General features: G+C 41.0%; 1 protein-coding gene across 5 annotated transcripts in view; it reads right to left on the bottom strand.

Moving 5' to 3' along the window:
* Positions 1-17,427, bottom strand: part of QTMAN (queuosine-tRNA mannosyltransferase) — a 636,919-nt gene that overhangs the window by 416,701 nt on the left and 202,791 nt on the right. For all 5 annotated transcript variants that reach the window (XM_077447749.1, XM_077447745.1, XM_077447747.1 and 2 more), the window contains exon 5: positions 5,958-6,251. In XM_077447749.1, the coding sequence (XP_077303875.1) occupies positions 5,958-6,251 (294 nt within the window). The remainder of the gene's footprint in view (positions 1-5,957; positions 6,252-17,427) is intronic.

Here is a 17,427-nt window from a genome sequence, read left to right as displayed (position 1 = left end):
TGGTAAACTGACACATTTGCATTACATTTGGTTAATTCTGCTGTAAATGAGACACTTTATAGCAAAAGTAAGCTGCATGCTATTAAATATGCAATCTGTGAATTATTTTCTCGACTTTAACACTATCATTTTCAGACTGATAAGCCTGGAAGAAACTATGGTACACTGAGACTTAACATTTGACCCACTCAGGCAAGCTGCCTAGACAATGTCCTCTGCAAGAGGATGTTGTTTAAAAGTAGAACCTACGATAACAATGAAATAAAATTCACATTTATTTAAAAATGTAAGTCCCTCATTGCAATTGCATCACTTTAACTGACAATTGCGCAGTCGTGCAACAACGTACCCAAACAAAATTTACATCCTTTTTTTCCCACAAATAGAGCTTTCTTTTGGTGGTAGTTGATCACCTCTACGGTTTTTATTTTTTGCACTATAAACAAACAAACAGCGACAATTTTGAAAAAAATAACAATTTTTTTTTTTTACTTGTAGCTATAATACATATACAAGAAAAAAATAAAAATGTATTCATCAGTTTATGTCGATATATATTCTTCTACATATTTTTGGTTAAAAAAAAATGCAATAGGCATATATTGGTTGGTTTGCGCAAAAGTTATCGCGTCTACAAACTATGGGATAGATTTAGAGATTTTTATTAATTTTTTTAATTATTTTTACTGGTAATGGCGGTGATCTGTGATTTTTAGAGGTACTGCGACATTGCGGCGGGCAAATCTGACCCCAAATTACACTTGTTGGGGACCAGTGACATTATTACATTGATCAGTGCTATAAAAATGCACTGATCAATGTAAAAAAGACAATTGCATGGAAGGGGTTAACACTAGGGGGCAAGCAAGGGGTTAACTGTTTTCCCTAGGTGTGTTCTAACTGTAGGGGGGATGGGATGTCTGGGACATGACAGAGATCACTGTTCCCAATGCCTAGGAACAGTTGATCTCAGTCATGTCGTGTTTACAAAGGCAGATCCCCATTCTGCCTCTGTACTAGGTGATTGCGGGTCACTGGTGGACATAGAATCCGCCTGACCCCGAGCACGCTCTCACAGCGTGCACGAGAGCGCGCCAGCACCCCAACCGCAACTGCGCTTGCATGAGCGCAGTACAGGTACGGCGATTTGCACAGGGGAGCCAACCTGCCACAGTACAACTACGGCGGCTGGTCCTTAAGTGGTTAACGTGAATGCCACAGAAATAGTGGGGAGAAAAATTCTTGATGGAATAAAGCAGATCTGGAACTGAAGAGAGAAAATCCTAAGCTACATAGGGTAAATTAGCTAAAGTATAACTAAAACCAAAACTCTTCTTTTAACTTTGGAAAGAGTGCAGAGGAATTAGAACGCTTGTCAGTTTTTATTGTTGTCTATACACCCATTAAGGAGATTCACCCTCTCAAATTTTGGGTTGTCCCTTTGAAAAGTAATAGACGGGAAATCTTCCAATGGAGAAACTAGTTCTGGTGACATACGGGGCCTCAAGGGATTCTCTTAATTTACAGGGATTTCCTCACACTTCCTGTTTGGCTATGGGATAGGAAGTGAATGTAAATATCCCCAATGGGACACGGATGGCGAAAAAAAAAATCTGACAGGAGTTATAACCCTCGCTTACTTTATCCAAATAGGAAAAACAAGTTTTGCCTATAGTTCTACTTTAAACAAACAAAAAAATAAATAAAAAAAAACGTCAAAGCTGCTACTATCTTCTTATTTTACCCTTAAAAAAATATATATATATTTTTTTTACAAAGATCTAAATCCAACTTTATTAACAAAATATTTCTATGAACCTCGGAGGACACAGGAGGGCAGCTGGGAGTCATTTATTCAAATAAATAAAAAATAAAAAAATGGATAGAAATGTGAACTAGACGTGTGAAGTTGATTAAACAAATCCAAAAGACAGATTCAACTTTCAATCCCTAAATTTGATGTCGGAACATTTAGGGAGAGAGATGAAAATCCCTTTATGGAGCAGATGCTGCAGATGATCAGCGAGAGCTTCTGGAATTTATGCGCTGCAAGTCAAATCCCCCGTAAAGGCGATTTGCCCCTGTCGGTGTGGCGCACTTACTGGTTCACCTGCAAACAGAGAACGTGACCCAGTGATCAGCAGCCGCTGCTCTGCAATAAACAGCCCGTAATCTGTGGATGAATTCCGGGTCTAATCAGGCCACATGCAGATTAAACAAACTGCGAGGAATAAAAACTAGATTAAAATATTCGAGCCCAATGCTGCAAGATTACCGGGACATTTTACCTCTTTAAATCCTAATTTATTTCAGAGGCAAGCCGAAGTTTACAAGAGTAAGTCTGCCATGATTATGGGAGCATGTCACAACACTGCCACTGTTTTGTGATGTAGGTTAGCTGTTCATAGTGGTAGCAGGAATCACCATCCAAGCTGAGGCTTAAAATGAAAACTCCGATTTCACTACAATATAAGCTACATGAGCCACGGTGCAATTTAATACCTGAATTACAATGCAAATTAAAAAAAAAAAAAAAAACACCAGTTCATGCAGTTATATAGTGATAAAAAAAAATATTTAGTACATTTTGAAATGTCGCTAGATAAAATAGGGTTCTAACTAAAAATCGCCAAGCTCCATAGCAAAAGTTTAATGGTACTATGTGTAGCAGATGGACAATAGCCCCCTACCTCTTTTTTTTATATGTGTAGCACTAAGGCCTGATTCACATCTATGCATTTTTAGTGCTTTTTGCATTTTGCAGCTTTGCACTACTGTCCATTTAACATGGTTTTCCTATGGAACTCGTTCTGTAGTGCAAATGTGCAAAAAATGCATTAAAAATGCATAGGTGTGAATCATGGCCTTACTCCTGAAGGAGCCACTGATGTATGGGGTCACCTGATTTCAGATGGCACGCCAAGACTGGAGAATACGCATTTAATTGGTCTATACAGCTGAGGCAACAACTTGCTGGATCTTTCTGACAGCAGGCGGGTCTGAGAACATGTGGCAGCACAGTCCCATTTCCACAGTGCTAATCATTGGTGACAAGAAGTATCCCTGGCAGCACACCATTATCCAGGGACTTGTAGTCCCATACAATACTACACTTAGAGGATGTCTCCTGGGGACTACATTCCCCCACAGCTCCCAGCAGTCTTTCACAGGTCCCTTTGTGGGCTCTTCCTTTCCCAGGCTGCACTGTGTATTCTGCATCCTTAGTAACGAGCAGGGCTTTTCCTACACTGGCTAGAGTTGCATCCCTGTCACATCGCTTTTGTCCTCTCTTTCCCCATGAAGCCACTCCCAAAATGTCACTAACAGCCAGGGAAGTAGGGAATGTCAGCTGTAGTGTGAGGACAGTGGTGACAGCCTGGTCCGTGGGCTATACACCTATGTAAATCACATTTTATCCTCTGGTAAAAAGGCTCAGTCATGTACATTTTACTCACATTTGCCATGCTTCCCTACTGCTCCATTGAAGCCCTCACAAGCACAAAGTGCTTCCGAGTATGAGGATGCATGTGATCGTCTCATACAATGCAGTGCTTAGGCCCAAGTAGCCAATCACCAGGCCCACACATGAACAGAAGGATGACATCATCAACACCATGTAAGCTCCAGCACTGAGCCAACACAGGGTTTGACTACTAACTCCAACGGAAGAATAGAGCAGTGAAGTCCACCAGCCTTTTGGGCAGTCATTAGACATCAAGGGTCCGTCCTCTTCTCCTCTGATGTCAGGGGGCTCTTACACTTCATATTATGAAGTGTGAGCCCCTGGCCTGTTCAGCAGTGATAACGCACCCTATGTGATGATGCACCTCCAAGGGTGCTCCCATGATGTTCTAGGTTTACAGGAAGTAGGTTGTATTATGCTGGGTGTCATTCAACCCAGAAAAGGAACAATGTTGGATCGCAGAGTGATTAGTCTGCAGGGGACATCACTTATGAGGAAAAAAGCATTGCAGCGAATACTGTTGTTTTTTTCTTACCAGTACTAGTCTACTTATTTTTGGGTTTTACTTAGGAGGTGGAGTTGAGCTTTAAAGTCTAGCTGAATCCACATCATGTCCCTGAAACAGTTGTCATAAAGTGCTTAGGAGATGAGTATGAGAAAAAAAGAATCCTCTAAATAATCCTGTGTTTCCCTTGAGAAAGTCACGTGACCTGTGATACAACGTGTTGGGAGGAGCCAGTGATGTCACCTTCGGAGTTCTGAGACACCGGACATGCAGTGAGGAGAGCTGCGAGCACTACTGATCTTTTAATCAGCATTTTAAAACCACATTAAACGTGAGTGAATAGTATATATGAAATGGGAATTTATGATTATATAGCAGTCTTGCGCAATGATGTCTTCGTATCTCTGTTGAGAGCAATCTTTTAGAATCTATTGTCCTTGGAGAAAACACAACATCGGAATCACAGGAAACACATAAGCTCATCGTAGCAAGGATCCAAGTTTCTGACAAGTGTCATTTTGTTTTGTTTTTTGTAAATATTTTTTCTGAAGGTGAGCAGGAATTTTATATTTAGGCGGTGGTGACTTTTGTGTTAAAACTTTTTTGGACTTTTCTCACCTTTATCACTGTGTGTGCACATTTATTATACATCCATTCGTAGAGGAAGGAGTATTATTTATAACAGTATCAATTTATTTTTGTACACCTGTAGATCATTGGTGTATTTCACTGTTGTGCACTTGCATTAGTATTTTTTATAAGTTGGGTTTAAGTGCACTATTACTATTGCATTAGTAACTCAATTTAGCTATCTATATGTGGTGAAAACAACTTGGTGAAGTAGAGAAAGGTGATTGAAGTGACTTTGAATAACATGAAAGCATGGATCCATTCTGCCTATCAACGGTTCAGGCTGGTGGTGTAATGTTGTGGGGGATATCTTCTGGACAGATTTTGGGCCCCTTAGTACCAATTGAGCATCAGTTAAATGCCATGGCCTGACTAAAGTGTCCCCATCTTCTGATGGCTCCTTCCAGCAGGATAATGCACCATGTCACAAAGCTCAAATCATCTCAACACTGGTTTCTTGAACATGACAGTGAGGCCACTGTACTCCAATGGCCTCCACAGTCACTAGATCTCAATCCAATAGAGCACCTTTGGAATGTGGTGGACCAAGAGATTCGCAACCGACAAATCTGCAGCAACTGCATGATGCTATCATGTCAATATGGGCCAAAATCTCTATGGAATGTGTGCAACACCTTGTTGAATCTATGCCACGAAGAATGAAGGCAGTTCTGAAGGCAAAAGGGTCCAACTCGGTACTAGCAAGGTGTAGATAATAAAGTAACTGGTGTGTGTATATTGCAATTATTTATACAAATACAACTGTATCTTACTATTGGCTATTCTGCAGATACTAACTTCATTAATCCTGAAGGGGCCATTCTACCTGCAGCTAGAGAAACACTGCACCTCCAGCACCTAGTATGGCCAAGATATCACCTAAAGGGAAAAGCTTATAGCAGAGAAAGCTGGAAGATGAACCTCAGACTCCATGTAGACTTTTAAAAGGCAAATCACACAAATAAAAAATGGGCTTCTGCATTGCACAGAGTAATATAGCCTGCAAGTGTAAGCTGCACATAAGCCACTTTAGGATCTATCACAAGAGACGCTGAGTGCTGCATTATGTAGATTTTGGTATATTGCTGGAGTTCACCTTTAAAATACAAAAACGGATTGCATATCAATTTATTGTGTTATATAATATATATTTTTTTTTTAATGGAGGAAAGCATTGCTTACGTCCTGGTTGGACACAGCCTGAAAACAGATTGCTAAGTTTATGGGTGCATCTGCGATAAAAATAATACAAAGCAGATTGCCGGTTTGGTAGTTCTGTAAAGTTAGACACACAAATACATTTGCAAACATATTTCTATACATATGTCCACACATGACAAAGAAGTATTGAGTGCTTACCATCTGTGAGGCCAGACAATATGCAAAGGCCTCTGGGAATTGGCATGTAAACTTGAGAAGGATGGTTCTGACATCACAAGATTTACATTTTCCGAAGTATCTTCTCTCAAAGAGGTGAAAATATATTCTGTGGATTGTGGGATCTGATCCTGTCCCGATTGCCTCAGTTTGGGAAGAGGTGAAGGCTCTGTGATGAACTCTTGCAGGTCATCTGATGATTTAAGGGAGACCTCTGAGCTCTTTAGGGATTGGCAGCTGCTCTGCTGTAAAAGCCTCTTGTGGTCGGGCAAGAACCTGCAAAGAGAGAAGCATGCCAGTGACTGGAGTGCAACACCTCAAACAGTATATAAGGAGGATTCTTATGCGCTGCTAGAAAAGGACAAAGCGAATGTGGCTGTAGACACCCAAACGTGTTCCCACACTAAGAAATAAAATAATAAATAGAACAAGTGCTGCGCTGCTCAATCCCTAAGGCTACTTTCACTCTGGCAGCTTAAGCCCTTAGCGCTAAAGTGGCGCTCATTTTTGCGGCACTTTTCGGTCGCTAGTGGGCACTTTTTACCAAAAAAAAAGGTAAAAAGTACAGTTTTGTAGCTTTTTCAAAACACTTTTATGGCGCTGCCCATTCATTGCAAATGGTAAAAGAACAATTTATTTTACTACAGATTACTTTATATCTTGTACATAGCCCTCTGTTTAACACATGTTCCTTTATGTAATGTTATTAGTCCCATAACGCAGTGCTTGTACCCGTCCTTGCGTCATTGCTTTCTTTTCATTCATTGCAATGGGCAGGGTGTTTTGGGAGTGCTATATACAGCGATCCCAACCTGCCCCAAAGATGCTGCTTGTAGGACTTTTCATAATGTCCCGCAAACGCACTGCCCCAGTGTGAAAAGACACGCTGCAATGAATGGGAGGCGGTTTTTAATAGCTTTGCAGAGATTATTTCTAGTGCTAAAGCGCTTGAAAAATGCCCCAGTGTGAAAGGGATCTAAGTAACAATGTGAAATAAACAAATAAATGCTCACCAGAGGGTCTAGAACGCAAAATATCAAAAATAAACAAACCTAAAATAAGTGCATTAAACCAATATTGAATAGATAAAGAATATGTGTGTCTTGTGATATCATACAAACAAACTAATTAAACAAGCCAGGCTGACCATAAAAAAAAATATATATATATAAAAAATAGATTTTAATATAAACAGATGATGCCAACTTTAATATAGAAGATGGCAATATATCATCAAGTGTTCAATGATGTGAAAAACCTCCTAAAAAATATATATATATATGTATATATATATATATATATATATATATAGATATATATATATATATAGCGCTTACCCCCGAAGGAGCGGTTGAATTTTTTCTGGGCTTACCGATTACCTCCTCCAGCTCGTACTCGTCGTCCTTGTCTAGGGGTTCCCAGGGTTGATAACCCAGTAATTGTAGAGACGGACACTTGAACTCCTTGTTAGGATTTTTATTTTGCATAAAATGGTTGAACAAACTCAAGTTGGGAATAGAGGGTATCAGGGTAGAGTTTAGCTCAGGCGCTTGGAACCTCTGACTTCAACAAAAGTCTCTCTCTATGTACACAGTCCAGGGAACAGCCGCTCGCAACTGGACTCTTGGATAAACTGGACTGTTGGATAAATCCTTAGGTTCTGGGTTTAGCAGCCAACAGGTAATTCTAGCATTCAAAGTCTCTCACACAGACTTGGTTGAAAACTTGGAAACTTAGTTACAACTGGAAGGGTAGAAGTAGGAACTTTTCTTACTGTACCAGAATCTTTCAGCCGGTCCGGCGATACTGTAAGAATTGTGGATTCAATCAATGTCCATGGCAGCTCAGCTTCCAGGCTCTTACTGAGCAGCCAGCGTTGTGCGTGGCTCTCTTACTGAAGAGTCCTCCCCTGGTCACATGTAGAGTTGCTGGGCCTCTCCAAAACTCGAGACGGCACCGGAACACCTTAGAATCCTCCCTCAAGTTTAATGTGCCTCGAACTAGCCAGTTTTGAGGCTCGGAAACGGATGGATCCGCACCCCTGGCCATGAGGGCCCCGGGGGCTGGTCAGGAGGACCAGGACCATGGAGTCAGCAATAACTTCTGGACCGGAACCCTGAACCACGTGACTTTGGCCCCTTAAGTACCCCTTCCCGGATTACGCAGTGAGACAAACTCCCACTGATTGGTTCCGAGACAGAGATTGGTACTCTATGCATCCAACCAGGCTGCGTTCTATAGCCTCTCACAGGTGTACAACCCCACCTATGACCAGGCAGAACTTCCATACAGCCCAGCCAAACTGATGCCCAAGTACAATTTAGCACAATTAGTCCCACAACTCATTACAGTTTTTGGCAAAAACTAAATTTAACACATAGCGCGTACCCGTTAGGAGTACTGGTGCTACATATATATATATTTATATATATATATATGTATATAAATAGTCAACACAAAAAAAATCAATAAGTGATTGGGTAATACAAATAATAATGACAGTCTGTGACACAAGTCTATTCCTCTAGCACAACCGTGTCAAGGTTCCCATGAAAAAACACACAAAATATGTCCCAAAATTGTCAATACAGTAAAACCTTGGATTGCGGGCATAATTTGTTCCAGAAACATGCTGGGAACCACCATCGCCCCCAAACCCCTGGCCACATACAGCACTGTATACTATACACCAGTGGCTTTACTGTACATATACACAACAGCTTTCCATGGAGGAATACCAGACTCCTTAACATTGTGAGTGTAATTCTTTTTTCTTTACATTAAAACTGTGGATCTTTTTTTTTTCCAACAGAGGTAGAAGAGTACAGTATTCTTACTACAGTACTGTACAGTATTAATATAAGCTTTTGCTCATATTTTGATCATTTTTATATGAATAAATGTTTGTGGAATGAATTATCTGAGTTTCCATTATTTCTTATGGGAAAATTTGCTTTGATATGAGTGCTTTGGATTGCAAGCATGCTTCTGGAATGAATTATGCTCACAAACCAAGGTATTACTGTATAGCAAACAGTATCAGACTCTTCAAAAACAAGAAGTTAAAGCAGAACTAAACTCTCATGATTAACAGTAACTAATTTTAACCGAGTGCCACACAAAACCACATTTACTGTGGCAAGGCGGCACAGGCAGGTTGGATCCATACATGTATGACCCCCGGCTTGTTCTGGGGGTGTGCATGCGCCACCCACTACTAATCTGCACTGTCACTGGCTACAGCTCTGTGTTTACAAATAACAAGGGTCTATTAGTGTCAGATTGCCTGCCAGACTATCACAGTCCCACTATAAGTCACTGATCACCACAATTACCAGTACAGCGTCTATAGCTGCTTAAATTCCAGTATATATACCATAGTTTGTAGACGCTATAACTTTTACACAAAACAGTTAATACAGACAAACCCCACTTTCAAATACACAATAGGACCAGAGAATGGATGCAAAACAAAAATGTACTTAAAGTGAAGCAATACCTTATTTTCACTTCTCAATGCACGCAAATACACCAACTCTATGGGAAATCATGGCCAGCTTGACATGGCGCTGCTCCCTTTAACATTGGCATCTATGGGAAATCTTTGTCAGCTTGACATGGCACTGCTCCGAACCATAAGTGACAGGGACACCAAACATGGGGACCCAGGACTACGACATGGTAGATTTTTTTAGGCAAGCTGGCCGACCCCAAAATCGGATATGTTCTAGTCCTGGGTCCCCTCTCAGTGCTCCCCAAGTTTGGTGTCCATGTCACATATGGATCGGGAGCAGTGCCATGTCAAGCTGACCAAGATTTCCCATAGACGCCAATGTGGCTGTACTTGCGAGGCACTTTACGTACACTTGTGAGTGTATGTAAAGTGAGAGTACGTAAAGCGGGGTATGTCTGTATATACTTACTGGGGTTTTCTTTTTACGAAATACATGTAGCAGAATACATTTTTGCCTAAATTTATGAAGGAATGTTATTTTTCTATTGGATATGTTTTATAACAAAATAGAAAATATGTTTTTTTTTTTTTTTTTTAAATGCTCTGGGTTTTTATTCTGTTGTTTTATAAAATAACAAATCCAATGGTGTTTAAATACCACCAAAAGAAAGCTCTATTAGTGTGAAAAAAAAAGTTATGATAAATGTAATTTGTGTGCAGTGTTGCATGACTGAGCTATTGGCAGTTAAAGTAGCGCAGTGCTGAATAGCAAAAAATGCCCTGGTCATGAAGGGGGTAAAACCTTCTGCTGGTCTAGTGGTTAATACTTATGCTGCTAGCATTACTTAAATAAGATAAGAAGAGATAAGAAGATATATTTAACCTCTTGCCGATGATCCCATGTACATTTACTGCGGGGCGGTGATCCTCTGAGCAGAGTCGCGTACAGGTATGCGATTCTGCACTTCCTGGTATGGGGCACTGTCCAATCACAGCAGGAGCCAATTAGCCAAATGTTCAAGGCACAGGCAGAACAGTGATCTGCCTATGTAAACAAGGAAGGTCGCCGTTCTGTGACAAGTTAAGGCAGTGATCTTGTGTTTCTGCTAAGCAGAAACACGGATCTCTGTCTTCCCACAGTACATACAATTAGGAAGCACCTCCCAGGGAACACATTTAACAATTTGATTGCCCCTGGGAAGATCAGCTGCAAGGAGCCTACAGGCAATGCTGGTGCCTAGTCTTTAGTCCTCTTCCTACCCATTTGGGGCATGGCTTCTGCCATTTACATTCTCTTTGAAAAAACACCCATTGGTTTATGTGAAAACGAAGGCACAACTTACTACCAAGAAGTCCATATATGTGAATGGGCACGAAATACCCCTAGACACGATTGTGCTAATTCCATGCTCCATTAATTGTTTTTAGTGTTAGTCTGTTTATTTCTAACACCTCGTTCCTTCGAAAGATCATTTTTAATGGATCATGGTCACTGCTACATCCAATCTGTGATCCATTTTTGTAGAGCAAGACTAGAATAGGAAAGAGTAGAAAGATACTGATGTCATTGTCAAATAAGACAAACCACATTAAAGGCTCCACTCTGGCTCTGGTTTGTGTTACGGCAAATTAGAAGGGAGAGACTCAGTTCCATGGCACATTGTTTTAAAACCCTGCTGTTTCATTCCAGAATCCGAAAAACAAAAACCTGGATGAAAAATGCGCTTGTAGATCACTTAGCTGTTGACAGAACAGAACTATTCAGATCTTTCCATTGTAGCAATGATATCATAGGCATTTGCAGGATGGGAAAGAGAATATTTTATTTCAGGTAAAGGGTTGTTACATAATGCAAGCAGAATCTTTTTACACTTGCAAAAAAGAATTATCCCATCTGAAAAGAGGGACTCCTAGGTTTTGTTGTTTATTTGAGCATATAAAAACCAGTAAAATCATATACAATTTATTTTACAGTCTTTTGCTGGGGGGAGTAATTCAGTTTTGTATAATCCTCTTTATTATACCTTTTTACTTTAAAAAGTGGAATGCAATAAATTATGACATGTTTATATTTAACCAGAAAGAGTTTTAGTGCCGGTCCACACTAGTGCGATGCGAGAACCCTGCGAATCAACTGCGGGTTCCCGCATCGCACTCGACACGCACGGCAGTTCACACTCCCATATGCAAACTGCTGGGGAGTGTCATTATATGTTACCGACACCATCATTTCAGCTCGCATATCGCACTGCGAACTGACAGTTCGGACATGAATCAGATCGCATATGTGTGAACACACATTCGATCCGATTCTGGTGCGAACAGAAAAAAGGGTAGTGTGCATGTTTGGACCGAATGCAGTGCGATATCAGCCATGCTATCTGTATGGCTGACATCGCACCTGCACAAACATCGCATGTAATGTGAACAGCAGTGCACTGCGAATTATATGCGATGTCTGGCATTGCGCTAGTGTGAACCGGCACTTAGGTTGACTAAATTAGGTTTATGTTTTATCAACCTCCTTTGTTATAAGGATCCTGCAGTTTACGGTCTTCAATAACGCAAGCTGGAGTTTACACACAAAAGGAAATTTATCAGCGTGGCTCTTCCCTTATCAAGTGTCTGAGGCTTCAATCAGACAAGCAATGCCTCAAAGACGGCAGTTTCAGAAATGTCGCCACTGAATAAATATTTATTAGCGAAACAATTATTGTAAACTTACAGTAAGTCAGATATCAATTAAATTGTTGATGCATTTACTCTCCTTAAAAAAAGTTTAACACATATTGTTTACCTTATTTGTACTCCCATAATTGCTGTCCCTGACCCTTAGATCTTTAGTGTTGCATGTTGTAAATATTAATAATGATGATGACTAATAATTGAATGTAATGTATTAGTCTTGCAGAAACAGGAGTGCGCAGACAGGGAAAGCATGCAAACTCCTCCAACGCGAATGAATGTCCAGGCAGCAACTTTTATTCTTTCCAGGGAGTAGTGTTTATTGGATCCAAAAATACAAAGTCCAACAGAGTACTGATCAGAAGCCTTCAGAGTCCCATTTAAAGTACTCAGTCCTTTTTCTGTCATATCCTAACATATAGACACTCCACCCATCCAGCACATATTGGCGATTTATAGTATGCACCTACGTGGCTTCCATGCATGCAACAATGTAAATTATATCCTAGATTATTCTTTCCAAAAATACTCTCCCATCATTAAAAAAAACATCCCCTGATATACAGCTTCTTTCCCCATCTTCTAAGATGTAACGTCAACTGACTGGTTGATCAAACTTTTGATTGTAACATGAAAAAACCTTACCTGCAGTTACTGAAAGTAACATTTAAGGCCAGCTGTAGTGTTTACAACCCTTGTTTCCTAGGTTAGTACACAATTGCTTTTTTGACCAATCAACATTTTTCTTGTTACAGTTTGTATTGGCCTTTTGAATAGAATTAGCATAGTAAAGCGTCTGCCAATTCTATCAGACACCTGCAAAATACATATCCTACATATCCCCCACTTGGTTTGGTTCTAACCAAAGGTGATCCACAAAACCTAAAAAGATTTTATATTATTCATTAAAAAAATTACATTGTGGTTCATAAGGTGATGGACAAGGAGGGGTACCAATATGGTCACATTGACTCTGGTCCTACACCCATTACACTGCTGACAATTATTAAAGGGACGGGGACAAGAAGGCCATGCCCTTGTCATGCTTTTTCACTTGTGCCATATACAGATTACACAGACTGCCACAGCAACTTCATAATATCAGAGTGACCTGGTTGTGCAGACTGCACAGTGCAGCAAACTTAATCCCCAGAGCATCCAGGGAAATCTGGAGACCCATTTTATGGTTAGACTTAGGATAGCAAAAGTAAAGAAACATGTACTGAAAAAGATAACAATGGGCATTGCAACATTGCCCCATTTAAATTGTCTGTAGTGGCATGGTCCATCCCAGTAGACACCAACTGCCTGAGTTGAAGTGAAAGGCAGATGCACACTTTTGGCCAATTATGCTATCACACCAGTCATAGCTGGACGTCCATCAATCCCTACGTTTTTGCCCAGTTTGCCTTATGGATGATCTGGATCTTGCTGCAGTGAAATCGCTACACTGGGTTCAATGGGAAATACACTATGTGACCAAATGTTTGTGGACATCTGACCATCACACATATATGAACCTGCTTGGACATCCTATTCTAAAACCATGAACATTAATATGTGGGAATCCCCTACCACCTTCATGGCTGTAACAGTCTCCACTCCTTTTGGATGGCTGTCTACAAGATTTTTCAGTGTATTTGTAGAGCATATGTGAAGTCAGATGATGTTGCTGGACAAGATCTGGCTCACCTGGTCTGGTGTTCATGAGGGTTGATTTCAGGGCACTGTGCAGGTCATTTAAGTTCCTCTAAACCAGGGGTCTCAAACTGGTGGCCCTCCAGCTGTTGCGAAACTACAAGTCCCATGAGGCTTTGCAAGGCTGACAGTTTTAAGCATGACTGCCACACTCAGAGGCATGATGGGACATGTAGTTTTGCAACAGCTGGAGGGCCGCCAGTTTGAGACCCCTGCTCTAAACCAAAGTCATCAACCCGTGTCTTTATGGAGCTGGATTTTGTTCATAGGGGCACAGTCATGTTAGAATAGAAAAGGGCCCTCTCTGGACTGTTACTTCAAGGTTGGATGTGCACAATAGTCTAAAACAGGGTTTCTCAACCAGGGTTCCATGAAGCCCTAGGATTCCTTCAGAGGCTGCTAAGGGTTCCTTGAGCAGTGAGCCATTTCTGCCTCTCAGATAAGTTCCCACTGACACCATTGATCTTTTTAGCTATCTGTAAAGGGGGAATCTGTCCCACTGACCACAAGTGTAAGCATCATTCTTCCCACTGACCATCACAGTAATGAGTTGTAGATACGGTAATTTTTACCAGGGGATCCCTGAGACCGGAAAGTTATTTTAAGGGCTGCTTTGTGTTGAAAAGGTTGAGAAAGGCTGCTCTAAAATGCCCTTGTAAGCCATAGCATCAACTCTTAACTAAAAACTTGTAAACTCAACTTGGACGACATCCACATTCTCTTGGCCATATAGTGTAGGTGTAATGATCAGGTGTCTGCACATAAATATATGGTAGTAAGAAGGTGATTTAGCACACAACTGCCCCGCAAATACAGGGGTTGAATTTTCAGAGGTAAAACAAAGGCTATTTCATTTTACACCTTTTGCGGGTTTTTTTCCAGCCAACTCTGATGCCGACTGATCCACAAAAGGTGAGGCTGAATCAAAAAAAATAAAAAATCTTCAAGCAATTCTAATCACTATCAGCCCAGGCATCAAAAAAAGTTCTGCTTTAAAGTCTTTAGCGTTTTAGGCAATGACGATCCTTCTCATTAAAATATAGGAAGCAGTCCGTTCATGGCAAAAAATAAATAAATGAATAGGCAGCCGCCATCTGCGAGCAGTTACTTGATAAACGAGAAGTTCATTTAGCCCGAGTGATTGGGCTTGCGATGGTGCTAAAGGCTGTTAATCATTTGTAAAAACCGTCCAGAACGAGTGACTCGTATTACCTTCCACGCAGCGACGTGTACATTAGTAATGACAGATTTCCATTAAAATAGTGATATTACCAAGTTTCCTCTGCAGCAAGAGCACCGTGAAACATTAAAAAAAAAGAAAAAAAAAAACGTTCAAAGCGGCTAAGATCACTGATAGCTACGCAGAGCTAGATAATGGCAAACATTAACTGAAAAACGATACTGTACCCTTAATTCACCTCCTCATTATTTGGTTGCATCTTTATTTTATTAAATTAATGCAAGGATACTAAAAGAATGCAATTTCCTGTTTTTATGGAAATCCTTCTAATCAGGCTTCCCGCTTCCCCCCACTGTCTCTCTCACAAGCACGGAGACAGCATTTAACAAAAGTACTTTGCAAGATGCAGGAGGCTAGGCCATGATAACACTTTAATAGTTAAGTGACTTTATGAGAAAAATGCTTCCAAATGTTTTCTAAACCTTCCAAACCGCACCAAAGAACATTATCGTAATATTATATTTCCCCCTCAACGCCATTATTTAAGCTTGCTATCCTTAAAGCGATACTTGGACGCGGGTGGAACTTATAAATTCTTTAAAACGAAAAACTAGGAAGTTTGGAAAAGTAACGTGTCCCAAATGGGCGATTGTGAATATTTATCTAAAGCTTCTTCACAGCTGGACCGTCAGTTATCGCAGTGATGGTGCTTTGTGGGAGATTTGGCCAGATGAGAGTTCCTACCAGACATGCTTGGAGGCAGGTGCATTGTGGGAAGTGGGGGTCAGGTGATGCTGACTGGGGTTCCTTCAGAGGTTTTCTCCTTAGAAAAATAATGTTGCCATTGATTATTCTGAAAATGTTTGTTGCCTGGCCCTCAGACTGACCCACCTGCTGCTAAACCTTAAGCAACTAATCAAGAACAAGTGTATTCATATAGTTATCGCACTTTACTTTTTTTTTTCTAGTTATAATGTTTTAGGTTCAGTGTCTGTACCAAAATAATGAAGCTTGAGGGTCAGTAATAATAGATATCTTCAGATGGTCTACAATGGCAGCCTCAATGTTAAGAAAGACCTACTTTAAAATGGACTTAAACTAAGAAAGTGAAGATTTCTAGGCTTTAGGGAACATCTCGTAATGCTAATTGTGCCTAGGCAGAACCCTGAGAAAACTACTATTTTTCTCGTGTTCCTCCTGAAAAATAGCAAAGCAATTCCTGATACAATACATCACCAAGAATATTGGGACTCCTGTATTTACATGCACACTTTAATGGCATCCCAGTCTTAGTCCGTAGGGTTCAACATTGAGTTGGCCCACCCTTTGCATCTATAACAGGTTCAACTCTTCTGGGAAGGCCGTCCACAAGGTTTAGGAGTGTGTCTATAGGAATGTTTGACCATTCTTCCAGAAGCGCATTTGTGAGGTCAGGCACTGATGTTGGACGAGAAGACATGGCTCGCTGTCTCCGCTCTAATTCATCCCAAAGGTGTTCTATTGGGTTGACATCAGAACTCTGTGTAGGTCAGTCAAGTTCCCCCACCCCAACCTCGCTCAACCATGTCTTTATGGACCTTGCTTTGTGCACTGGTCCAAATGATTTGGTGGAGGTGGGAATATGGTGTGGGGTTGTTTTTCAGGGGTTAGGGTTGGGCTTGGCCCCTTAGTTCCAGTGAAGGGAACTCTTAAAGTATCAGTATACCAAGACATTTTGGAAAATTTCATGCTCCCAACTTTGTGGGAACAGTTTGGGGATGGCCCTTCCTGTTCCAAAATGACTGTGCACCAGTGCACAAAGCAAGGTCCATAAAGACATGGATGAGCAAGTTTGGGGTGGAGGAACATGACTGGCCTACGAGCCACGCCTTCTCATCCAACATCAGTGCCATTTAAAATAAAAAATAAAAAACATGTTATACTTGAATGAATGAATGAATGAAATACTTGTATAGCGCACAATGCGAACTGAATCGCCTCTAGGCGCTGCTTACTTGCTTTGTGCAATGATTTTGTACAGAGCAGCTCCGAACTTCCTCCTCTCGGGCCTCCCACCAGCGTTTTGGGCTCCTCCCCTCTGCTGAGTGCCCCCATAGCAAGCCACTTGCAATGGGGCACTCGTAAATGCTTTGTGTCCATTGACACAAAGAACGGGACTCAATTATGCCCCCTCCACTCCCTTTTCACTGACTGTGATTGACAGCAGCGCTGCTGTGTCTGAACCAATGAGGAGGGAGAGAGCTGGAAAATCAGCTGCTCTTGTGCACATCGCTGGATCAAGATCAAGCTCGGGTAGGGTTGTGTCAGCAAGCATGCATGAGTGCCCTCTTAGCACGCGGAGGTGAGGGAAGAGGAGGATCGGGCTGCTCTGTGTAAAACCATGTTTGCTATTTTTTTTAAATTGCCTTTAGAATCACTTTTATTTTCTGACTAAA

The sequence above is a fragment of the Lithobates pipiens genome, unplaced genomic scaffold (genome assembly GCF_037356315.1).
Source record: "Lithobates pipiens isolate NorthernLeopardFrog02 unplaced genomic scaffold, aLitPip1_a1.2 Scaffold_22, whole genome shotgun sequence".
In the NCBI taxonomy this organism is placed as follows: Eukaryota; Metazoa; Chordata; class Amphibia; order Anura; family Ranidae; genus Lithobates; species Lithobates pipiens.
Note: the sequence above shows the minus strand (reverse complement) of the source record. Positions and strands in the feature narration are given on the sequence as shown.